At 35.0% G+C, this 27025-nt stretch overlaps 1 protein-coding gene across 2 annotated transcripts; it reads right to left on the bottom strand.

The window, feature by feature from the left end:
• Nucleotides 1–2206: 2206 nt before the first annotated feature.
• On the bottom strand, nt 2207–25371 carry LOC132757483 (sushi domain-containing protein 2-like). Of its 2 annotated transcripts, XM_060748769.1 has the most exons (16): nt 25036–25371; nt 22330–22422; nt 20218–20330; nt 18094–18256; nt 17326–17486; nt 16008–16174; nt 14256–14546; nt 12763–13031; nt 11506–11646; nt 11012–11227; nt 10251–10387; nt 8417–8531; nt 6848–6992; nt 5860–5942; nt 4933–5115; nt 2207–2532 (listed from the first exon to the last, which is right to left on the bottom strand). In XM_060748769.1, exons 1-16 carry the CDS (start codon nt 25106–25108, stop codon nt 2423–2425), a joined length of 2460 nt encoding a protein of 819 aa, XP_060604752.1. In that variant the 5' UTR covers nt 25109–25371; the 3' UTR covers nt 2207–2422. The 2 variants fall into 2 exon arrangements, with proteins under 2 accessions (XP_060604752.1, XP_060604753.1); XM_060748770.1 differs by lacking the exon at nt 22330–22422.
• Nucleotides 25372–27025: the final 1654 nt, after the last annotated feature.

Here is a 27025-nt window from a genome sequence, read left to right as displayed (position 1 = left end):
GGACGGATTGTTAACCTCTCCTCCATTTTTGTACGAAATTCAGACCCCAGGTGCCATTTCGGAAGCAACTTTCAAGCTCAGGCGGACACCAGTTTCTTGGTATAAACACCCACATTCCGCAAGCTAGTTGGTTAACGTCCTTACATGAAAATACATGTATTCACTATGGTAGCCTCGAACTCAGAGCTGCAATAAGACATAGTGAGGAAACTCTGATGGTACATCTGTCGGTATAAGTATGCCGTCGCTTTGTGGTTTTTCACAATTTGACATTCGTAATATAGTGCAGGAAGTACAGAAGATGGCCCATTTCAGAAGCATACCTGGATCTTTTATGTGTCAGGTGTAATGCAACCGATACACACGGGACTCGCTTTAAAGTCTCATCCGAAAGGACTGTTGGTAATGTTAGGGAGGAGCGGGGGGTCGAACTCAAACCCCTTGATTATATATACAAATGTATGTATTTAACCACCAGACCACAGATCCGCTTCTAAATAAATCGCCAGATTCCTAGATGTCCTTATGTTTATGGACAAGCTTCTGTCATTGCACGAAGTATACACCTATGTATGTACTCTGGTGACATCTTCTGCTTCACTACATTGAGGTTCTACATTTGACTGCCCTACTACTAAAATCTTATGTTGCAGTGTTTTTTTTTTCTGTTTCAGTTAAGATCGTTTTTTCTGTATACCATGCATCACTTAAATATCAATACGGATTTAAAACCATTTAGTGTACTCTCAAGGATCGTGTATACTATATGAAACAATCATTGTTAGCCCGCCGAGTTCACACTGCTAACAAATGCATCATAACGCTTTAGTGTTAAAATAATTAAGTATGGAATTTAGACCACTAGACTGCTAGCACATTACACTGATCGCTCACGCGAGCTTATACAGCTAGGAAATGTATAGTAAAGGTTTTTTATGTTGATTCAATTAGTTTTAAAGTTTAGCCCGCTGGCCCGCCAGCCCGCCCAGTTCACACTGCTAGCCCGCCACAAGCTGTTAGCCCGCCCACTTCACACTGCCAGGTAATGTATCATGAGGTTTTAATGTTGAATCAATTAAAGTTTCAGATTTGAGCCCGTTGGCCCGCCAGCCCGCCCAGTTCACACTGCTAACCCGCTACACTGTCAGCCCGTCCAATTCACACTGCTAGGAAATGTATCATGAGGTTTTAATGTTGAAATCAATAAAGTTTTAGATTTTAGCTCGCTGGCCCGCCAGCCCGCGCAGTTCACACTGCTAGCCGCGCTACAACTGTTAGCCGTCAAGTTCACACTGCTAGCCCGCTACACTGTCAGCCCGCCCAATTCACACTGCTAAAGCTAGAAATGTATCATGAGGTTTTAATGTTGAATCAATAAAGTTTTAGATTTTAGCCCGCTGCCCGCCAGCCCGCCCAGTTCACACTGCTAGCCCGCTGCACTGTTAGCCCGCCAACTTCACACTGCCAGGTAATGTATCATGAGGTTTTAATGTTCAATCAATAAAGTTTTAAATTTTATCCCGCTGGCCCGCCAGCCCGCCAAGTTCACACTGCTAGCCCGCTACACTGCTAGCCCGCCCACTTCAGACTGCCAGGTAATGTATCATAACGTTTTCATGTTCAATCAATAAATTTTTAGATTTTAGCCCGCTGGCCCGCCAGCCCGCCAGTTCACACTGCTAGCCCGCTACACTGTTAGCCGCGCCCACTTCACACTGCCAGGGAATGTATCATAACATTTTTATGTTCAATCAATAAAGTTTTTAGATTTTAGCCCGCTGGCCCGCCAGCCCGCCCAGTTCACACTGCTAGCCCGCTACACTGTTAGCCCCCCCACTTCACACTGCCAGGTAATGTATCATAACATTTTTATGTTCAATCAATAAAGTTTTAGATTTTAGCCCGTTGGCCCGCCAGCCCGCCCAGTTCACACTGCTAGCCCGCTACACTGTCAGCCCGTCCAATTCACACTGCTAGGAAATGTATCATGAGGTTTTAATGTTCAATCAATAAAGTTTAAGATTTTAGCCCGCTGGCCCGCAGCCCGCCAAGTTCCACACTGCTTGCCCGCTACACTGTTAGCCCGCCCACTTCACACTGCCAGGCAATGTATCATGAGGTTTTAATGTTCAATCAATGAAGTTTAAGATTTTAGCCCGCTGGCCCACCAGCCCGCCCAGTTCACACTGTTAGCCCGCTATACCTATAGCCAGCCCAGTTCACACTGTTAGCCCGCTAGACTGCTTGCCCGCCCAGTTCACACTGTTAACCCGCTAGACTGCTAGCCCGCTCAGTTCATACTGTTAGCCCGCTAGACTGCTAGCCCGTTAGCCCGCGTACTTCACGGACATCTTCTGAAGTTGAAAATTTACTAAAATAAAACCTTACCATCTCTTCTTTTCCGCACAAAAACGAGGACAACCTAAATAATTATAATTGCACCAACAACTAAAACAGTAACCACGGTACCAACAATCATTCCTGTGTTAGACGAGTAAGACGAATTTTCTATTTCCATTTCCATTTCCAATTCTGAAAATAAAATTGACAACAAAGATCTTTAGCGTGTCTAAACTGCAGCCAATGGTTTTGATAAATTTAAAGTCATTGTTGTTGCGTTGACAGACACAAAAAGACGAGAGAAAAACTACTGTAAAACACTTATTTTTCGCGAGAACCTTATTTCGCGAATTTGAGGCAAAATGTCCAAAATAATTATTTCGCGTCAACATGAATTCGCGTCTTCCCGAAAAATGTGAAACCGGAAACCCGATGTCATTCAGATATTTTCTGTCCTGTCCGTTCATTAACTTTGCATCGTTTATTGTGCGACGAATGCATTTATATCTGTATCGATTTTTTCTGATATCTTGCTAATCTTCTTGTTAAGTGAAACCGTCTGTCTAAAAATATTTCAATAAAGTTTGATAATTATTTGATATGTGTTCACTGTGTTTGTCACGGGTATTGTTCAATAGACACTGACCTTGATAAATTGTCTTGGAAATTTAATTACTCCATTAAGTTGGACAGATTTTCACATTAATTAGAACAATCTGTAGAAATACCATTTAAATTTTGTGAGACGCATTAATTTGTTTATTCTTAATTCTAGTGCAAGTCACACTTACCTTCCTTGACACAGGTAATACGCAGCGAAGAAGTTTTTTTCCAATTCCTCAATAATACCAAATTGTTACAGATAAATATTTTATACTAGTAATCTGTACGATATGTATATGCTGCAACAATTGAATAGCGACATGATGTACGATACTTTCCCGCAGATATATATCCATGTGTACGCATTTTCGGATAGTGTTCATTTTCGGACAAGTGTATAGACAAAGTGAAATATTCGCGAGAAATATGAATTCGCGTCTTAGAAAACTCGCGAATATTAGCGAAAATAAATTTCTCGCGAATAATAAGTGTTTTACAGTATGCTAATTGGCTTTAGCAAAATATAAAAAAGAAGCTATTCTGGTGTCAACAAGGCGGTGTCAACTGACTACTTTACTCTTTGTTGCAAAGTAAAACACAAAAATGATGTTAAAAAGTTAACACCTTAAATAACGCTAAAAAATGGAAACATGAAAATGTTGCAAGGTCTGTTTCATTGAGCCTGTTCATGGCCGGTGGTTGTAAATGCAAGCTACCGTCCATGCCCCCCCCCCCAGCACCAGCTTTTGCAGAATTTAACATTTTAACATGTAAATAATGAATCCTGGAATGAAGAAACATTCTATCGGTTCATACTGCGGTTATCATGGAGCCTTCAATGTGATATTTTCGTGTCATTTCAAACTTAGCAGCGTATGGTCCCCACGTAAAAGAATGTGTTCTTAACGAGAAAACAATAGGCAAAACTAAACAGAATGAAATTTTTAACGGGAATTCGATGTTTGAAACCTGCATATCACATACAAGACGTCAAAAGAAGAAAAATTCCTTATGTTGATTATATAGTATTAAAGAGGGTATACTGACTATATATTACTTAAAAATGGTTAAAAGAATATCACAACACCACAAAAATGTCGTGATGAATGGCATGCAAGGATCGGAACTATATCACCTCTTATTGTACATGTATGTACAATTCGATTTTTACGGCGTTAACACGACATATGACAATTGTGTGGAAACCTGAACGACGTCTGAAACGGCAAGATTTGAAAATGGTCTCGGTTTAACAGTGCCTGTTCATAGACGGTAGTGGCAAGTGCAAGTTACAATCTATGCTCCTTTTATTTGAACATGAGAATTGTGATTTTTTTATTTTTATTTTAGAAACATTGCAGATGTGTTCATATGGCGGTTATCATAGAACCACCAATATTACGTTGCGTTTTTGCCATTCCATGAAAAGCGGCGTAATACCGATGAAGAAGTATGCGTTTGTCCGGAACAAGCAACAACAAAAAGACAAAATAGCCAAACAATTCCTTGCAAACTGGCTTCCTGTCACTTTCTCGCTTGCAGCAAAAAGACAACAAAGTTTTGTCAAATGTCTTCCTGTCGCTTTGTCGCAAGCAAAGAGACAGCAAGCCATGGAAAATAGTTTCTTGCTTCTTGTCTTATGTGAAAATGATGACAATAAGGGAATAAAATTTATAAAGTATTGAGATTATTTTTGCTACCGTCAGAGAACAACTAAAATCTAGCATGTAGTCAGATGGAACTTTTGTATAGGCGTGATACAACTGTTCTAATTTTATGTGTACGCACGTATTGATACATTGTCATTAAATACCTTCTGTCAGTCTATAGATGTTTTAATGCAACTGTATTTATAAAATGTATATATCTGACAAAATCAATCAATTAAATAAGAACAATATATACAATATTTAAATTGATATCAATACCAAATGTCCCTACAAATAAAGAGGTTTGTTAAAGCTTATGCTAAAAAAAACCCTTTTATACCACATTTTGCTGTCACATCCGGAGACCAGGCCTGAGTTACACTCGAAGTGTAGACGCATGTATATGTGGTGTTACCCGATAAAGAACCGCTCCTACATTCAGTTACAGTTGTGGTTGTACCAATTGTGTATTCATAGCTCGATTTTTTAGATCTCGGAACATCCAGTAAACCACAGGACCGGACTGAAAAAAAGCAAAATACACACTTGCCACATTGACCCGACTTTAAGGTAGTTTTATTCTTTCCCGCGAAAAAAATCAAACATCGGTCAATATTGTAGCAAATCGGCTACTTCTATAACGTTATTTTTTCAATAAACAGTGCATTATATTATTTACAACCACTCATCCTTTATCGTTATTTACTTAATTTCGGTTATAAACGGTTAAAAATGTTGAATACATATTGAAAACCGAAGATTGTGAAAAGTAACTTTCCGGAAATGGCCGATTTATTAAGGTATGGGCAGATGCTAGATTTTTTGGCGGGAAAGCATTACAGTTAGACTACCTTAAGATCGGCATGATGCAGAAGAACAAATCTGACTATTGTTCAGATCTTCTTTTGTTCTTCACGTAGTGTCACTAATTAGCCGGTAGTGTTCAGAATGGTTGAAGAACAAAAATGCATATTACAGCATATCTAATGCATCATTGCGCACATTTAAATGAGTACATTATATCCTATGAAACAGTATGTTGTTCTTGGTTCTTGAAGATACCATTTTATAGCTAGCCTTTTTACTTTGATTCTATACAAAGATATATAATACTAAACAGTTTTAAAATTATAAAATTAGTGTTAAATATTTGAGCAATAATGTTAAAATTACTTTACTTGTTGTAAAGATTGAAACGAATAAATGCCTACTGGTAATGATTACTGTAAATGATAGAAAATAAAGTAAATACAAAGTTACAACATACTTGGCTTTAAATTATAAACAAGAGACTTTTGCCTGTAACCAGCTTCCTCTGTTGCCTTAGCGATCACTGTTGAGCCAGTACGACTGATAAAAAAGCAATTATACATTCGACAAAATCTGTTGTTTCATTTAAGAGATAAACATTTTTTTTTCAAAAGCAGCAATTGGTTTGACTTGCTTTAAATCTGTTTAAAATGATGGTTACACAATATTAGAACCTGTGCTTTAAATATAAGACTGCCAACTAGTGCCACACTATAAAAGGACTTGCTCAGAAAAGTTTGCTATGAGAAACAACATGTCTTGCTTTCCGTAAGTCTGAAATATGAGAGAATGTTAGTTTTATTTTCAGTAAGTGTACATTGAGAGAAAACAAGAAATAAACTAGTTTCACGCCTTTACAACAGACAGGTACATTATCTACTTTTTAAAGTGGATTGGTCTGCAATGGGCACATTATCCATAAGTATTCCAATTATCGATATAAACAATAGTAATGTAACATTTGGATATTCTTAAAGAATGCTTGAAAAGAAATGTTGAGACCTTACTGGAGCTTCTTGGTCCTAGTTTGTGCTCTGGTTGAGTTCAGGTCCACAAGAGAGCAGTCAGAGATAACTGTTTCTAACGAATCTAAATTCTAGATCTGAATTCTTGTTTAGCAAAATAAAGTTCTTACATTATGGTACCAATTCTGTTCTAGGTTATGCATGAAGACGCTTGCATAATGCATACAGATGAATTTGAAATTTTAATTGAATAGATCATGTTACTAAGTTACTTGGAATATCTTGTTATTACCTGATATATAAATATAATAACGCCATATCTGATCATGTATCTAGCACATGCCAACAACATGTAATGTCTGAATACTAAATACTATGAACATAATCATTTATTGCTTTGCATACCTTTCATTATAGACCAACTCACTTTTATCCGAGTTGTCGACCAACTTATTATTAACTATTACTAGTTATACTTACGTGTAATCAAATCCACAAGCATTATAAAAGTTAAATCTGTTGAATTCACAGTAACGTACAAATAATGATTTTGCTTTAGGGTTGAAAATTGGTTCTGTTGAAAACGTTTTATTGTCTTTAAAAAAGTTGTTACTTTTCACCTTCCCTGAAATAAGATAAAATGGTATATTTTAAATGTATTAGGTACCTACGATTCTGAAATTTAGAATTTTTCTTATAGAAAAGATGAAAGAGGAATGTACAAAACTGTGGTGTAAGTCGTTCGGGTTTTGTGAACGCATCTAAGATAAGGACTTTTATACGTCTTGGTAAAAGCGTTTACTTAAGAAATAACATCGGCCTAAGAGGTGTATATCGGCTATTTAACACCGGTTTGGAGTTTTGATGCGTAGGAATTGACCACGAAGGCCGTAGGCCTGAGTGGTTAATTTTGTCGCATCAAAACGACAATACCGGTGTTAAATAGCCGATATACACCTCTCAGGCCGATGTTATTTCGATTCTAACACGATGAATAAGGAAAATTACTAATGTTATTTTTCAAGCGGAAATAACTTCCGGTGCCGATTTTCGTATATAACGCTGTTCGATTTTCGCACCCTACTGTTGCGAAGATATAGAAATTATTAAACAAAAGAAATAATAAGAAAAAAACGTTATTTTATCAAGTTTTCAACAATAAAAACTTACGTCGTATTGTGTTTACATCAGTGCCCCATTTATCATTCTTGTCTGTATGAAATAACGTCAGCTTGTTTATAAATGAGTTGTTTACTTAGGGTGACGTCATTACGCTGCTTACGGATTGGCGCCGTTTTGTCAAAATATTTATTAACTGATATGGATCTAATATGTGGCGTTAGTGATTGTGAGATATTATTTCGGTATTGTATGAAAAGAAAACATTATATGAACTGAAAATATAAATAAAAATGTTTTTTATTGTTGCTTTAAAATGCTTTGTAAACTATACAATCGAGGGTGAAAACATAACAGCGCATATACAAGTAGTCCCTTACCGGTGTTTATTGGCAGTTTAACACCAGTTTTTTTTTCCTTCTTTGTCTGTAGTGACAAAATCACGTGAGTTTTAGAATGGTAAATGTATTACCAACACTGTTTCTCGGTTTTTAATTTTTATTTATCGTCATAAGATTGATTGAAAAATTATCTTGATGCTCTGGATAATATCATTTACGTTTTAATATATGAAGCACACAAATTATAATTGAACTCCTAAAATTTGTTATGTATATGCTCATTATTATCCGTGGAGAACTAATTTTCAGGTCTCCACGACGAAATTTCATTTCGTCTGCTGTAAGATTATTTTGCAAGACATTATTTATATTTCCCCTTTTGGAAAAATTAACAGTCCACAAAATGTTCTTTGTGACAAAAATCACGAAATTCCAAGTCCAAGAAATAAAGTGAATTAACAGTAATGGAAAAAGATAATTGTTGTGGTTATTTACAAAATTGCAAAATAAATAATTTTTTGTGCTAATTTGAAGTTAAAGAAAATCATTAAAGCGGAGTTCTGACAATTTATTTATATAAAAAACTTACATGCTTTTTCAAAATTGTACACTTCTTCGGGTTTGTAAGCATCATAAACAATTGATTCACCATTCGGCAATGTTTTCCCACCGTCAATGTTTCCGAATAATCCAGATGTCACTTTCTGTAGTCACCATGTAAAATACAAAAATTTATTTAATATGATTTTTATAAGTTGATGAATTAAAACATATCCATTATAAACAGGCCCATTATGCGTCAGAAATATGCGTTAGAAATGCAATCATTTTTATTTCTCCTTTTTTATCAATTTTATTTATCAAAACCTATATCTTTTATATATAGGTATCTTGTTATAGTTTCACAAAATATACTCATTTGCTATATGTCCGAACTATCTTTTGTATCTTTAGTTCTGTTTGCAACTTGTATAATCATGGTGAGTTAGTATTTTGCACAAATTTACATTTTTGCTACCATTACGACACATAGCGCATCGCTGTAAAACATCTAACATGCATTTAATCGATAATTTTAACATTATTAAACAATTAAAACAAGAGCTGTCGGTAGGACAGCAACGCTCGACTATTCTTAGTGCTTGATAGTAAAAATAATGCTTGATACAGTTACCTCCTCCTGTTTACAGGTTGGGGTCTTGATGGTGTACAAGTGTGCAAAGTTTCAAAGCCATATGTCAATGGACTTTGAAAATATTTGAACTATTACAAAAACTTTAACATAAATTCTAAGTCGAAAAAGGGGCATAATTCTGTCAAAATGCTTGATAGAGTTGCCTCCTCCTGTGTACAGGTTGGGGTCATGATGGTGAACAAGTGTGCAAAGTTTCAAAGCCATATGTCAATGGACTTTGAAAATATTTGAACTATTACAAAAACTTTAACATAAATTCTAAGTCGAAAAAGGGGCATAATTCTGTCAAAATGCTTAATAGAGTTACCTCCTCCTGTCTACAGGTTTGGGTCATGATGGTGAACAATTGCGCAAAGTTTCAAAGCCATATGTCAATGGACTTTGAAAATATTTGAACTATTACAAAAACTTTAACATAAGTGGTTACGCCGACGCCGACGCAGACGCCGACGCCGACGCTCGGGTGACTACAATAGCTCTACTTATTCTTATCGAATAGTCGAGCTAAAAAGTATTGATTTCTGAAGCATGATGTGGCTTTTTCCGTAACCTGCTGAGTTTCTATAATAGATTTGTCTCGCTTTGTTTTTGTATATTCTATTTCATTTATAGGGATTTCGATGAGAAAATACAAAATCTGAGCTACATGTACTAACAAAACAGCGGCTTGTCAGACTGCACGGATGTGCCATCTTGGTTTTCTCTATGCTTGTGTCAAAAGGTTTTTAGTTTTGGTTTCCAGTAGGGTAAGAGTTTAATTACAATTAAGATAAGTAGTGTCTAATAATTTAGAATTATTTCGCTTTTATTGATTTACATTTTAAGATGAACATATAGAATCACTTTATCAATAAACAGTTGATATAACATTACTTCTTTCAACCAGAAATGTACGTTAAAAAATCCAAGGTGTCTGGTGGCTTCACATTTTATTACTACTAATGTACTTCAAACTATTGATGATGATTTAAATGCTGTAATGAGCTATCAGTAGTGCTATAATGGTTGTTATAAATTATAAAATAATTTTTATTGACGTCGGTAGATAATGACGTGGCCCTCACATCACAATACGTAAAATTCTAGAATCCATACATTGTGCAAATCTATGTTTTTTGCTGCTTTGGTTATAAACTTCTGTATTTTGATTTAATAAGAGATATTTAGCATCTTATTAATTAGATAAAAATATCTGCATAAATTAAAATAATATGTAAATAAAAATTACAATAACATCCGTAGGCATCATAAGATCTAGCTGCATGGTGCCAGCAACGGTTGCCACTTGGAACCCTATGTTATTGGTAAGAAGCACTGTAAAATTGCAATTCTTTCCGGCCAAGGTGGTATTGATAACCGCAACACCTGAAATGATAGAGCATTGAAAAGAAATATGTGGAATGCACTGGCAATTCAAAAAGAAAAAACTCAACAAAAAACTCAAACATTTTAACATCGAAAAACGTGACATTGCTACCAGAGGTACTTGAAATAATTTATTTTTAATGTCCTATATGTGATAGTCTTTTTATATTTTATAGCCCGGCCCCATATAGAACATTAAAAATAGTTTGTTTTTGCTAAGCTGAAAGTAGGCATTGATCTTTCTTTTCTTTTTGCATGATCTGTATGTATTTTAGTTTTAGACTAAATGTCTTCAATTGCATGATCGGAATATATCTAACATATAATGTATTTCCAAAGCATTTGCTGAAAGTCGGCTGCTCGTTAACCACCTTTGCAACTCGTTTTGCAGCAGAACTACTAAAACTATTGTTTAATGTATGATATATAGTTTTGTTTATAATCAACGTTTTATTGAAAAATACATTAGATCTATAAAGTTTATAACAAAAACGGTTTAGTCTACACTAAAATATCATATGTTATAATTATGACAATTAAATTTAAAAAATTCATAATAGATACCACTGAATCACTAAAAAGATATTTTCAATTTGTCACTGGCACTAACACAGCTAGGATTACCTTTGAAATCTTGCCATTTTAAAGATTTCTCCTTAAATAGTTTAATTTCTCCATTCAGTAGCACTTCGATATTGTCAGTATCATCTTTGTGCAATCGTAGTTCAACCCTGTCTGATACGCCATCATTTTCTATGGCCACAGATGTCAACGTAAACGCGTTTTTAATAACCCTCACGACTTGTAATGAGGTATAATCTGAAGTCCATGTGGGTTTACCTGGAAGGAAAATGAAATTGTTACAGAGTGAGCCTCTAACTTACCAAACATTGCTTTTACACTGTAACTTCCCTTTAATTAAATCAACCATTTGTTTTCACAAAACTTCCCACGGTAACTTCCATTTAATTAAATTTACTTAAAAACGCAATGGCAAAAACATCCATTGCTAATTTTTGTTATTTTCAATTTGATATTTGATTATACAAATGCCATTGATAAAACAACATGTAGATCTATGCCTTGTCGACTTCAAAATTTTAGTTATAACTGCTTACTTTCAGGTGGAGTAAGATTATTTTCAAATCTCGCCTGCACCTCTGTGGTCCCCGCTTTAAGCAAGATGTAATCCCCCGCCGCCATGATGCGGATTTTCCGGCCTCTAAATGTCGCAATGTGACCTAGTCCGAACACAAACGCTGTAAAATTGATATTGCAGTGAAACTTCGTCACAATTCTTACATCATCATAATTATGTTACAAACTAGCAGTATAGTAAGAAACTTCATAAAACGATAAAACAAAGAAATAAACTTCAAAAGAAAACAAAAACCCATGAAGGCCAACCTGCCCTACAATCTGACGGACATTTGTTGAAAGTACTTTTGTTCTCATCATTAATTAGCAAACCTGGAAAATAGGGTCCATAATCCAGGATAGTTACGTGTTGACAGATATGTGATATCGTTAGAATAATTATAATAATGCCATTGGTTTTCGTTGGAATCATTCGTCACTAACAATAGCTCGGAAAGTTTGAAAATATATCGACCATTATCCAAGCTGAAAATATGATAATTATAACTAGAATTTTAAAGGTATAGAGTTACTAATTTACGCCGTTTAAGTTTAAGATGAAACACAGGAAAACATTATTTCAAAAGTTTGAGGTATATGTTTAGATATAGATTTTTAGGGCAAATCTTGATAAATGCTACATGTGCATATGGAATAATAAATTCATTATATGAAATGAAATAAAATAATTGCCTATGTTTATGTAGAGAAATACAATTGTGCAGTTTTATCACTGACAAAATAATAACAACGCCTGGAGATAGTTAAAAAAGAGAGATAGAGTTTGGGTTCTTTTACAGTGCACTTCCTCTCGCTATTATCTTTTTATATTAATATTTTTCACTGGAACCTATATTACATTTCTGGACAATGGAAATACAGACATTCTGCCATTTACTTATGACAGAGGTTCTGGTTGTTGTGACACATTGTCTATACTTGTGCAAACTTATTATGTTGACCTAAAACGGTCCTTAAAGAGACCTTAAGCTTTAACTTCTTAGTGTAACATTGACCTTGGAGGTAGGGTCTTGGTGTAGCATCTTCATATTATGGTGATCACTATATCTGCACCAAGTTATTGTTTTTCAAAATCCGCTCATAGATGAAAAGTTATGGACATTACAAATTAAACCCGCCATCAATGTTGACCTCCAAGTGTGACATTGGCATGTGAGCGTTTTAGCTTGATGGTTGATATGGTAGGATATAACAGTTTAGATTTAGCAGACATATACCTGGTACAGGAGGGTTATATTCCGTACAATCCGTAGTTCCTCTCAGGTCAACGTAATAGTCACATGACTTGAAGTCGGTCCACTGGCAACAGATAAATAGCGGAATTATATCATCTACCCAATGAGAGAGAATTGGAACATGACCAGGTTTACCATAAGGTGCAGCTCCCCAATCGTGACTTCTGTCAGCTGTACTTCCAAAATATGTGTCTGCCGCGAACACAAGATATCCTTTAGCGCTGTAACAACACTGGTTACCGGCTCCATTTCTTTAATATAAAATGAAAGCTTTTTTATTTTGTTTGGATCTGAAGCTATGTCATATCAAATAAATTTTGGTTAGCATTGCTAAAATAATAGCATGCTGTGATAAAAACAAAGTCTTAAATATATTGTTCGTTGATCAAAGCACGCATTATATCACTTCTTCTTAAAGCCAATTAGCTCAGGAAATCAGCATTGTTGTACAAATAAGTGCAGCATCTTCATTTTTAACATATAAAATTTTCAGAGCAACAACACATCGGTAAACATTAAAGCAATTTTTGAAGACAAATCGTCTTCTTATCATGCCTTGCATATATCTTAGAACAACAATTATATCTATACATAGGCGCAACAATATAGTCCCGTGTCATTTAAGTAAATCAGAGCAAACAAACAAACAAAGAAACAAATTTCTTTAAAAAAGGGCCATAATAGTTCTTAAGCTCACCTGAAATGCATTGTTAAAAAAGGTCACGTTTTACAACAAAATTTTCAGTGATTTGGTCATACGATGTTGTCATTTTAGACCCAAACTGCATTATAATATCTAAAACCTTTTTTATAGATTTTCCAAAATATCAAAGCTGTTGGCATTGTAGAGAATGCTGAATATAGCAGCTTGGCATTAGCTCAAGCACTTTTACGTAAATGCGACACAACATGAGAACGGACGGACGGACAAGCGTAAATCTGAATGCCCCCTAACGTGGGGACACAATGAACCTTGCAATATAAAATAAAAATCGCCTTGAATTAGTACTTTAAGTATTTTAGAATGTTTTTATACCATGTTTGTCTAATAAAAAGAAATGATTTTTGTAAGTACATTTTATTTGTCATTCAATGCAAGTAGATCTAATACTTAAGGTAAAAGAAAGATCAAGGACATAAAAAAATTGCCATGGGCGAGTCATCAAAACATAACTTGCACGTGTATGGCTCTCAGCTTGAAAGAAATTACACTTAATAAAAATTAATTTCTGGACGGCTATTCTTGTGAATTATTCAAAACCTCTTCAAAATCATCAAGCACTTTAAGATGTCATTTGATAACCCACTTTTAAAAGCTTTTTTTACATGTCACACTCATAAACAAGACATAAACACTCTTTTTTACAAGAAAAAAACGGATGACATTAACTACAACAAAATAGACAAGATATGAAGTATTGTATCATTATTAAATGTATAAAAATTCAAAAACGCTAAAAAGTTCTTTAACTTACACTGGCTGCACGGAACGCACACAATGCACGGCAGCATGGTGGTATTTACAATTGTTCCTATTGGCCGCCATTTGTAGATTGCATCCGATGTCAGGATGCCACCTTCCAAAGTCTGCAATCGCCTGAGCTAACGAACATGGACATTTAAGAATCTCGTCAAACCATTTCATGTCCCGAGATGCGCTTTTATGCCATTTCATACACAAATCAGAGGGCCAATCCGAGCCGTATTTTGCTTTCATTACATTTCTGACAAACCAACCGAGTGGTACACGATTTGTTGACAAAAACCTGTAAAAATAAATAAATCAAAGTTTGTTACTATATGCATGTGATAACCTTGTGATCCTGCCAGAAGTGATGATAAGACACAATCCCGATGTGACATAATCCCGATTGAGTTCAGATCCTCCAGCTGTAGTCTTTTCTTTATTATAATGGTCTTACTATTTCGAAGTTATAATATGAGATCTTTTACAAAACATATAAACTATAAGAGAAATTCAAATACCACTACCGTTCAAAATTAAAAACAAAAGGGCCATGATGGCCCAATATTGCTCCCCTGGCTTATCAACCGCATCCAAGCAATGTCTTATACAAGCATCCTGGCCAAGTTTGATGACAATTGAGTAAAAAATATAACCCCTAGTGTGTTAAAAAGGTGTTTCCATATTTGGGCAATGTGACCTAGCTTTTGACCGGGGACGACCCATATTCAAACTTTACCTAGTAATCATCAAAAAACCTTCCTGACCAATTTCAAGAATGTTTGGATCAAAACTGCAGCAACTAGAGTGTTAACAAGCTTTTTCTATTTTAGCTCCTTGACCTTGTTTCTGACCGGAGCTGATCCATCTTCTTCGAACTTCACCTAGAAATCATCTAAACAACCTTCCTGACCAACTTCATGAATATTTGGATCAAAACTGCAGTCACTAGAGTGTTATCAAGATTTTTAAATTTTTAGCTCCTGTGACCTAGTTTTTTTTACCGAAAATGACCCATATTCGAACTTGACCTATAAGTCATCAAAGCAACCTTCCTGACAAATTTCCAGAATATTTGGATCAAAACTGCAGCTACTAGAGTGTTAACAAGTTATTTCTATGTTTAGCTCCTGTGACCTAGTTTTTGACCGGAGATGTCCCATCTTCGAACTTGACCTACAAATCATCAAAACAACTTTCCTGACAAATTTCCAGAACATTTGGATCAACACTACATTCACTAGAGTGTTAAAAAGATTTTTCTATTTTAAGCACCTGTGATCTAGTTTTTGACCGGAGGTAACCCATTTTCGAACTTGACCAAATTTCAAGAATATCTGGATCAAAACTGCAGCCATCAGAGTGTTAACAAGCTTTTTTCTATGTTTAGCCCCTGTGACTAAGTTTTGACCCCAGATACAATAAGCCATCTTCAAATGCGACATATATGTAATTGAGACAAACATTCTGACAAAGTTTGATGATGATCCAATCAAAACTGTGACTGCTAGACTGTTAACAATCCAATTGTTGACGACGAACGACGCACGACGACGGACGCCGGACATAGCCCCATCACTATACCTCAGCTTGACCACGAAGTGGTGAGTTTAAAATCAACCAGACTCAACGAATTAAACCGAGTATACCACGCTATTAATTTTACAGTGTACGACATTTTCAAAAGTTTAAACGTCATCTTTTTTCATACTACGAGCATCTTAAGACAATTCACATACAGAACATAATAAGTATCAAATACTTGTTCTTGGTAGGCGTGAACTTGTCTTGTAGTTTCACCTCAACCAATCCGACCTCATACTCGAAACAGTCTTGTCCACTGCATTGGTAGTTACTGATTTCAAATTCATACTCACCAATTGACGCCGGTACATCTTTACCAAGGATGATCAAATGTTTGTAAATTGCCTGCAATGAAATGCCAACATGCACTTTCATTAACATAAATTTAAAAGAGGGCATTAGTTATCGTTTCGCTGTGTGTGCGCGTGTGCTTATTTACCTAGTATCTAAAAGTATATAAGATAAATATGCATCTTGTAGATTTATGAATTTAAGAAAAAAGATTTGATAAAAGCAATGCAAACCAAAACTCGATTACCATTTTCTATTATTTTCATGCTTTCTTTAATCATTCTAGCGGCAACTGAACATATTTATTCGCCAGTGCAAACCAAAACCATTCGACACACCCATGCCATCTAATCATGATCTGCACAGTTCACTATTCTGTCAGGAGATTTTATTTAAAAAAAAAAACAAAATTTAATGGTGAATGGCTGTGTCCAGATTAAAAGATAGACAGGCGTCCTTTGAAAATATTTAGCGTAGGACTGCACACTAATAAAATTCAGCTATAAATAATGCTCTGCTTTAAGATCTAACCGTGACCAAATACTAAATCATTTCTGGTGACCTTTCACACAGCCAATCAGCGGCGAGCTTTCACAATTTTGAAAGCGATGTGGTTTCTAATGTTAACCTTGGGAAAACCAATACTGAGGGTTTTGAGAACAAACATGGCATTGTCCATATAGCCGACAGGTAAACTGGCAAAACAAACGGTTGATTGCATGGCTAAAATAACTTTATCGGATAAAGAGGCGAAGCATATTCGGTTGTCATCAGATCTACCTAACAGAAATAAGTAGATCTGAACTTTAGTCAGATTGCGTAGGACTGATTCAATATGTTGACTTTGTGGAAGTGGATGGTCCTAGAGATCGTCTTATCTAGCTTGCTCGGCACACCTTCGACAATAATTTTTTTTATTTTGTTTTCATTTATACCAACCACTGGGTCTTGGAAGAGTGTTCCAAAAACGTGTTATTAAAAGTTTCTGTTTTGGCAAGACAGTGAACATGTACGGCACAGCGCATATCTGTTCAACGAGTAAAGCAAAACATCATTCACATACGAGCGGTAAAGTAGCAACACGTGACCTCTGATTAAGGTTTTACAAAATCATAAAATCGGTAATTTTATTTGACGAAAATGGAATAATACTTGTGAAGTGCACGGATGAGTTGCATATGAACTAAAATATGGTAAAATTATACTTTTCCATCACTCTCCTTGAAACCAATGAGTCGTATGTCAACCAGAGAATTTTGGTCGTTGGTGAGCAATGTATAATTCCATTTAAGACTTAGAACAGTTGCATTGTGAAATAACCATTCCCCTACAGGCTTCACTGAGGGTGGTATTCTTCTGGGAAAAACTGAAGCAAGATCAGAAATAGAATACAATTGTAGTTCTGCTGCTATAGCGACACATGGAACTTTAAAGGTCCATTATGCCCCAGAAATATTTTCACGTTTATTTCTCAAAGAGATGTCTAGGGATGTTTACAGCGATGACCACTGTATTTTTATAAAACCTAAAACATCAAAAAAATGAATTCCATAGATCAGCCTGAACATTAAAAATAGTAAGATTTGCAAAAGATATTTAAGAAATATTAAACACCGTATTTTTTGCTTTTTTTAAGCAAAAAGGCGTGGTAACGCTTTTCAATTTAGGGCCATTTTTCTCAATTTAAATAATTTTTAGGAAAAAACGAAGAGAGCAAACATTCGAAATTATTCGAATAAATTATTGGTCTATACCTACATCACATGGAAAATTAATTTCCGAAAAATATTTCCAATCTCGTCATATTAAAAAACCCGCAGTAAAGTCCCTTTAAATAAAATTTAAAACTAAATTTAAACAAATCTTACTACAGTTGCACACTGCGTTTGTAATTCTATTTTAATTTTGTTATGCTGATACTCGAAATTTTTAAATTATGAAGGTCTTAATTTGAATATGAATTCATCCCTTACCAATAGTGAAGTTCGTACTGTATGGGTAGGTTGTCTTATTGTCCGTTGAAACACTTAAAATCACGCGGTCACGTACTAGAAGTCTAGGCACCATACACCGGACATTTGTTCTGCTTATATCGCCTACAGCTTTCTGATTCGCCAGGACTACGCCGTCATGTGGCTGAAAAGAACGCAAAAATTGCAAAGGGTATGTGATAAAGCAAAGTTTTAATATTTCACTGACAATATAACTATCTTTTGCAAGTATTTTGTAACATGTACATTTATACATCCTATTTCTAGTTTTATAATAAGTCAATTCAGAGGATATTAAAATAATTTATGCATCATTTGTATGTCAGATGCACACTATTTAACTCCCAATAACTTTTCTGGTAAGGAAATAGCGTCTCTTTAATATTGTTTCGTCATATTCATATTTGCTACGGCTAATTGAATATCCCCCCCCCCCCTGAATTTTGTTCCAGTGTTATTACCGCTGTTATTACCTAATGGTTCCGCCTAACACAACAGCTTTGGAAAACATCGCATTTTACAACCTGTTGCCAACCAAATCACAACATTATCCTGTAGGTTTTTAACTAAGTGGAATTAACTCATGGTTTATAAGATCGACAGAAATTATTTATGTATGATGAGGACTATTATTTGAATCGCGATCAGCAACGGTAACTATATATCAGCAACGGTAACTACATCAGCAACGGTAACTTCCCAAGCAACAATGACTACATCAGCAACGTTTACTAAAGCAGCAACGGTTACTAAATCTCAACAGTAACTACAGCACCAGCGGTAACTACAGTAGCAACAGAAACTGCTGAAGGAGTGGTAGCTACTGTAGCAGCAATAACTGCAGTTGAAACGGTATCTGCAGGAGCAACAGTAACCACAGCGGCAATGGTAACTACAGCAGCAACGAGAACTGCAGCAGCAGCGCAGCTGCAACAGAAACTACAGCAGCAGCGGTTGCTACTACAGCAACGGTAACAGCAGCAGCAACACTAACTACAGCATCAACGGTAACTACAGCATTAACGGTAACTACAGTGCAGTGGTTATTGCAGCAGAAACGATAACTACAGCAGCAGCGGTAACTACAGTAGCAACAGTTACTACAGCAGCAACGGTAACTACAGCAGTAACAGTAACTAGAGCAGCAACGGTAACTACAGCAGCAACAGTAATTATAGCAGCAACGGTAACTTCAGCAGCAACGATAACTGCAGCAGCAACAGTAATTATAGCAACAACGGTAAATGCAGCAACAACGGTAAATGCAGCAGCAACAGTACTTTCAACAACAGCGGTAACTACTACAGCAACACTTACTACAGCAGCAACACTTACTTAATCAGCAACGGTAACTGCAGTTGCAACGGTAACTACAGCAGCAATGTTAACTACAGCAGCAACGGTAACTCTAGCAGCAACAGTAACTGCATCAGCAGTCGTTACAACAGCAGCAACGGTAACTACAGCAGCATCAGTAGCTTCAGTAGCAACCGTTACAACGTCAGCTTCGGTTACTACAGTCGCAACCGTTTAACTTCAGCAGCAGCTGTAACTACAGCAGGAATGGAAACCTCAGCAGCAATGGTAACTACAGTCGCAACAGTAACTGCAGCAGCAGCTGTTACTACAGCAGCAACGTTTACTAAAGCAGCAACGGTAACTGCATCAGCAGCGGTAACTTAAGCAGCAACGGTAACTACATCAGCAACGGTAACAACACCGGCAACGGTAACTGCAGCAGCAACGGTAACTACAGCAGCAACGGTAACTGCAGCAGCAGCGGTAACTACAGCAGCAGCGATAACTGCAACAGCAGCGGTAACTACAACAGCAACGGTAATTGCAGCAACAAACGGTTACTACAGCAGCAATGGTAACTACAGCAGCAATGGTAACTACAAGCCCAACAGTAACTGCAGCAGCAGCTTTAACTGTAGCAACTACAGGTAACTGCATCAGCAACGGTGACTATAGCAGAAACTGTAACTACAGCAGCATTGGTAACTGCAGTAGCAACGGTAACTGCTGCATCAGCAGTAACTGCTGCGGCCTTAAATGTAACTGTAACGGCAACAACATGTTTGCAAAGAAGAACTGTTAACATACGTTTTTGAACTGGCAATATGCCGATTTGACTGTCGCGAAACATGGACCAGAAAGATCAACAATTCTTCCTCCGTACATATCCGCATAATTTGGAACCGCTTTAAGTTGTTTTGCTGAAAAGAAATATGCACTTAATAATAGACTTAACTCATTTCATTTAACTATCTCAGTATAATAGAAATTGAAACATTAAAGGCCCAATAAGTCAGACAAATGCTTTTATTTCATTTCTCAGATACTTTTTTCTTTTGTCATTCTGTAAAAGTCGCATTATGCTTCAGAAATCAATATTTCTAAATACTAGAAATGTAAAATTTGATAGTGTCAATAAATAATTGAATTAGAGCTTGGTAACTGAAGCAAGTATCGCTGAACGTACAGAAATGTGTCAAAAAGGTAGCAAAATGTAAACAAACAAAGTAGTATTTTTACTTCCATACAAAAGACTAATTCACTATTATTATAAAAATTGCTAACAGACCTTTATATAAAGAGATAGTCCATGTATATGGTAAATGAGTATTACTTTGATAACTGTTACAAAATTCCAAAAATTATAGGTTTTGAGAAATAGAATAAGTAGCATTTCTGAAGCATAATGTGCTTTTAAAGTTACTCGTTCGCAAGTTATCTGAATATGTTGCTTTCTTGACTTTTGCAAAATCATTCAGTTACAGTGATTTATTACTTTGTATGGAAGTTAAAAAGTCTTTTTACATTTTGTTACTTTTTTGACAAAAACGTTCAAATTTAGTGCTACATTTTTCATTGGATACACATCCAGCCTGCTCTTGAAGGTCCACTTTTCCTCGGAAATGCTACTTGTTCTATGTCTCAAAAACTTATATCTTTGGTATTTTGTTACAGTAAAATGATCTGAAATATTTTATCCTGAAATAGTCATGTTTAAAGTTTTCACCATCGTACCATCGTGCATCGCGGGTACAGACTAATTAAAAGATCACGATTGTCAAAACGAAACGTCGTATTAAAGTCACTTTCCACGAAGCATGGGTGCCTTAATGAGCTAAAATTGCAATCGGAACGTATTATCTTATCCGAAGATTAACGGAAAGAGTCGAAAAGTTGCGACTGATAAAATGGTTGTATTTCAACGAGATTGACACGGTGTGTGTAAAATGGGACAGGTTATGTTTATCTAGCCATTCTTTCTTTTTTTAATCAAGTGTTTTATCTTATTAAGACCACATCGAAACTTAGTTTCCATAATTATTTCTTTTAAATATTCGATTTACCGGTTTTTGTGAGTTATCTTTTAAAGATAAAAAATGATAAAGCGTAAGACCTTCTACATGTACTTGATTACAAACATTAAATGTGTTATAACTGCAGTTTAAAATGAGACAGAATAAAAAAAGAATCATAGTGTTCCTTTACATTTTACGATCTAGATTTTATCGTACAATATAATGCGACTAAGTATTATGAAGTAATTATGAATGTTAATAATACACCTGCAGAATAATCTTTTTACAGGTTTGCACTACTTGAAAAACCGTTGGCGTCCAAGTTGTAAAGGTTAAGGGATTTCAATGTTAAAGTACAGTAAGAAGTAGCTTCTGTCTTTAAAAACATACCGTAAACGGTAAAACTGCTTTTACTTGCATGGTGTCTTTCGGTATGCACTTGAATTTACGGGATCTCAAATATCCGAGGAATTTTACAAGAAACTGTGCTTCCGATACTCCTTTAGGTTCTTTTATAAATTGAACGTTTATACGTGTCAGAAAGATCGTTTAGATTATTACTCTAATTATAGGATGGCCAATGAGATTCCCGGATTTCAGATAGCAATTTTAAAATGACTGATGAAAATCCTTTTAGAAGTCAGTTCTTCCCTGTAAGTTTTTCAGGAAGTCAAACCGATCTCAGACAGACTTAGTCCGAAAAATTAAGCTACCAGCAGTAAAGAGCTTGGTCACGCTGCACGGACATTTGGGCTGGCCTCGCTCTATTCTGGTGGTAAAGACTAATCTCTTCCAATTCAAAATCTTTAAACAGCATTTTTTAAAAAGTCTCATTCTAGATTTTTTTTCTTTGAGTTTGTGGTTAGACAGAATAACCACGCATGCTCGTATTCTATAAATTTACCGTCATCAGAACACCCTGTAGATCTTTCTACCCGGCCTCCATCGTCTCTTAACTTCAAGCCCTGTTGATTCGATGATAAACTAAACGAATCTCCTAAAATAAACATGCATTCAATAGATTAATAAGTTACCTTATTCAAGGTACATGCTTAAAGACAAAAGTAACAATATTCTGCCCAAGAGAAGATTTTTTTCATCGGCTGAGATAATAAATATACATAGATAAATTAGAACGCATTCATTTCATTGCTTAACTCGAGCAATTTATACAATTTTGTTTGATATATTAATTAGTTCGCAATTCTTTATACGATTTAGATTTAAACATAAAATGAAATTCGGTTTCAATTTCGTTGATATCACATAATGCGAAACATTTTGATTAATGTTTGGAATGTAAAAGTGTTTAATAGATTATAAGATAAACAGTATGATTTGAAATCAGATATGCTTCAATACTAAAACTCTTGCCATTTTCAATTGTATCGACATGTTCATAATGAAATAATGTTCTTTGTAATGTAATATTTAAATAAATATAATGTTGTATTACATATTACAAAATATTGTCATTTAAAATATGATTAATTTGTTAAGTCTCTGTGGAATATTAAAAGCATGGTTTGCTTATTACGTGCATAATGTATTAAATTTGTTGTATTGATGAAATATGGGGGCTGAATTCGTTGATAAAAATTCTGTGCTCTTAAAAAAAGAAAAGAAAAAAAAAACGCGTCTGCAATGATGTTTTCTACTTTTCTTATATAATAATGCCTTTTCAAACTGGGTCTCTTTCACCTCATCGTCGGATACCCACGGCCGAACCATTAACATTTATCTGATTGCATGTTATGTGACATGTTTATCAATCGTGGGTATCCGACGATGTGTTTGAGGAGGAATATATTAATGATAAATTTTGACTCTTTACTTTTTAAGCTTAATTTGCGATATAACTCCACAATTTTAATAAGTTGACGATTGTAAAATCCACAACTATGTACAAATCATGCACCGGGAAATGTTATTTTATTCCTTGAAGGGCGCATGTATATGTATTTATATCTATCAAACCAAGTTACTATAAACCGTCGGATTATTTAATCCGCTGGCTTCATAACCCAATAGAGCTATGTTTCATACCTTCATCAAATCAAATCGACGTACATAACCGAATAAACAAAAAAATATTTAATATATTTTCTTTTTTTATGTCAAGGGAGTAATATTCAAACGTTTCGCACCAATTCTTTGATATGGCCCCTTTCAAAAAGTATCATAAACCTACTAAATCAATATATATTATTAGCTATATAGATTTTGACAGGTCATGTGGTTATATATAAACGGTTGCTTGCATATATAACCCGAGCCGCTGTGCACGGATAATATTTTAGAGGATATTTAGTCATGCATGCATGACAACTCATATGTTCATTATTGTCATGAGAACATAAGGCCTGTACAGACAGGAATGTAGCTAAAGAGTATCTGTTTACAGTGGTAACGTGGCTCTGCCATGCAAGTATGATAAATCATAGGATAAAGCCATGCACAAGTTATTTATTGATAAATTAATTGACAGGATTCAGCCAGTCATTTATACTTATTTATGTGACATAGTCAAAAATGATTGTCACAAAGGGAGGACACACAAGTAACGCAAGTTTCATAATTAATATAATTATGCAACGCAAGTATGAAAATACATATAAAAAGCCATGCAAGCACTGAACTTTATAGGGTACGACCATGGAAGTATGATAATTTGAAAGATAAACACAGAAAGGACGTGAAAGATTACAATAAAACATGCAAGTATGATACTAAGTACGATTTAAGCATGCAGTTATGATATTTATAAGAACGCATGATTGACCAAAAGATAAATAAATGCAAGTAAAAGAACTATAAGGTTAAAAGTATGAGAATTAAGAAGTTAATGATATGCAATTTGATAATTTGGGAGATTAATAAAAAGGAATGATTAACTAAAGCTTTTATCAATGCAAGAATGATAATTATGAATATGAAGTCATGCAATCATGGCAATATCTGACAAAACAAAGAAAATATGATATTTTAGAGGACACAATTATGATGTTTTAGAAAGTATGATAATTTTGAAAAGAAAGCATGGAAAGCACGATAATTCAAAGGAAAAAGTCAGGCACGTATGATAATTAAGTGTATTGAGATATGCTAGATCAATCGTTAGTAAAATGGTTAGCATATAGTTCTAGCCTTATGCAATAAATATAAATTCTGCAGGCACTGAAGACTTCTTAATTAAATGCATACTTTTTCTATAGGCGATGGCCCTAACGGAACACCGTTCATAGTTAATTATTTTACGCGGTATATATATAATAATTAATTTTACGCGCGGTACTTGGTAACAATAGAGAGCAAATCTATAAATAAAATTCAAATTTTACTTTTAGAGTAATTTGATTGCCATCTCACTACTTAATTATTTCATAAAGTTTGTGAGTAAAATGGATACTAATGTTTAAGATCGTTAAACCTACATATTACACATTGATTAAATAAAAAAAAACGAAAATTTAAATAAAAAAATGCGATTTCACTATGCAAACAGAATGAACAACAACAAAAAAACAACAACATTCATAACAACGTATGCAACCTTACAAAAATAAGATTTAAAAAAAAAAAACATACAGATATGTTGATCAGCACTTACCTCTTGCAGAATGAAGAAAAATGCACAAGTTAAGAAGAAAAACTTTAGATATTATAATACTGATATCCGCCATTTTTGTTTTTGAATTTCTTTTTTAACACGTTTATAAGGTAATATTTAAACTACCCAATCAAATATGATAAAATATGATAATAATCTAAGCGTCGCATAACTAACTATACAAACACATTTTAGTTAATGAACGCTAATATGCAAAATGCCATGTGATTTGCAGGCGTACGCTAGGGTTGCATATACATGTAGATGCATAGCAGACTGAAAACTACATAGCAGAATCTATTTTAACGTTGCATGATCTTGTGATCATCGACCTTGAATTATCTGTCCTTGAATTTGATTTCTGTTGTTGTTGTTGGGTCGCCAGGGGCGTAACTGAGCTTTTTTGGTATGTACTCCTTAACTGGGGAGGTTCGGGGGCATGCTCCCCCCCGAGAAATTTTTTTGAAAGAGGAAGCGATATCCTGGCATTTTGTGACTATCTAGAGGCTATATTGACAACATATTGGTAATGATTTCAAACTCTTTTTGTTAATTTTAAAATAGGTAAAATGAACAAGTACGTTACATATATACCATAGAACTTTTTTATATTTATAATCGATTTTTTTCGCAGAAAAAAATGTCATTTTGCGACTTTCAAACTGATGTTATAGCTACGAATCTCCCGTATTCAGTAAATTTTAAATAAAAAAAAACGCTAGAAACGTCGAAAACTAAAGCAAGCGTTTGTTTTAATTGAACTGATTATATGTCATGTTTGGGTACAGAGCCTTGCTTTCTTTAGAAAAGCCGAATCCGCTGGACGGAATTGTCAAATTCACGTTAGTCCATGACATAAGCCACAGCTAACGCCGAGACTCTCGACAAAGATGAATATATTCACACAATGCCCAATGCTCTCTGAGGAAAAACTGTCATTTTGCACCTTCATAAGTAGCAACTGTTGTAACAATATATTAATTTAAAAACTATCATGTTGTGAAAATTGTGATTAAGTTCAGTGACTGTTTTGGACTGTTAAATATTTCATTAATACATTACAATACATGTATATATAAAAAACGCGTTATATTACACGTTATATTACATGCAAAGATATTTCAAAATCTCCTAACAGAAATGTCAGTAAATTAATTAAAAATTGTTGAATATCACATAGATTATGTGGATCATGTGAATACATTAAAGGACTCATTTAAGAACGTTTGTGATAAAGTAAATTCATAAGCAGATATATGCATGTACGACTTTAATAATGATGTAACTTTCTTGATGACTCATCGCAATGTTTTGCTGACCACAGAGAACAATAAATGTAATCTCAAGAACTTATTTTAGAATATTACTATTCTTTTAAATAACTGCATAAAATTGAGAAGGAAGAGTACATTCTTTGTATGTGTCTGCCCTTTTTGGCACGGCAAAGTAATTCTATCAATCAATTGATTAATATGCCATTGAGAAATTACACCAATTTGTTACGTGTTTAAAAGATGAAATTAAAAATAAAACATTCAAGGCTACGTTGGCAGAACTCAGCCCCCTACACAATCCAGCCAAACAAGCAGGGCACCCAGAAGGCACCCAACCAAAAGCAGAAGAGGACACAAAAGGGCCGATACGGGAATAGTAAAAAGTTGGGGAAAAATTGCGGGCGACCTGCGCGCCAAATAAGCACGTTGCGCAATTTTAAACAGGCCACCAAGCCAATGCTAGGGGAATATCTCGGCCAAGAATAGGTTCTGAACAAGACACCTTAAGCTTTTCATAACTTTCCTCCGTTGAATCTGTACAATATATCACAATATAGATCATTTTTAAAAGATATTAATTTATACTGTAAATGTTATGAAATATTTATATAATGATTAAGTCGAAAGAGTCAGTAGGCCTGTATGTGCCCCGACCACACTACCCCCTATGTTTTTATCACTTTTTTAGAACTTTTAGCGCATGTGATTTTTTTGAA

Source organism: Ruditapes philippinarum, unplaced genomic scaffold (assembly GCF_026571515.1).
Source record: "Ruditapes philippinarum isolate M1 unplaced genomic scaffold, ASM2657151v2 ctg6033_1_1_1_1, whole genome shotgun sequence".
Lineage (NCBI taxonomy): Eukaryota > Metazoa > Mollusca > Bivalvia > Venerida > Veneridae > Ruditapes > Ruditapes philippinarum.
The sequence above is the reverse complement of the archived record's forward strand: the minus strand, read 5'-3'. Positions and strand labels throughout refer to the sequence as shown.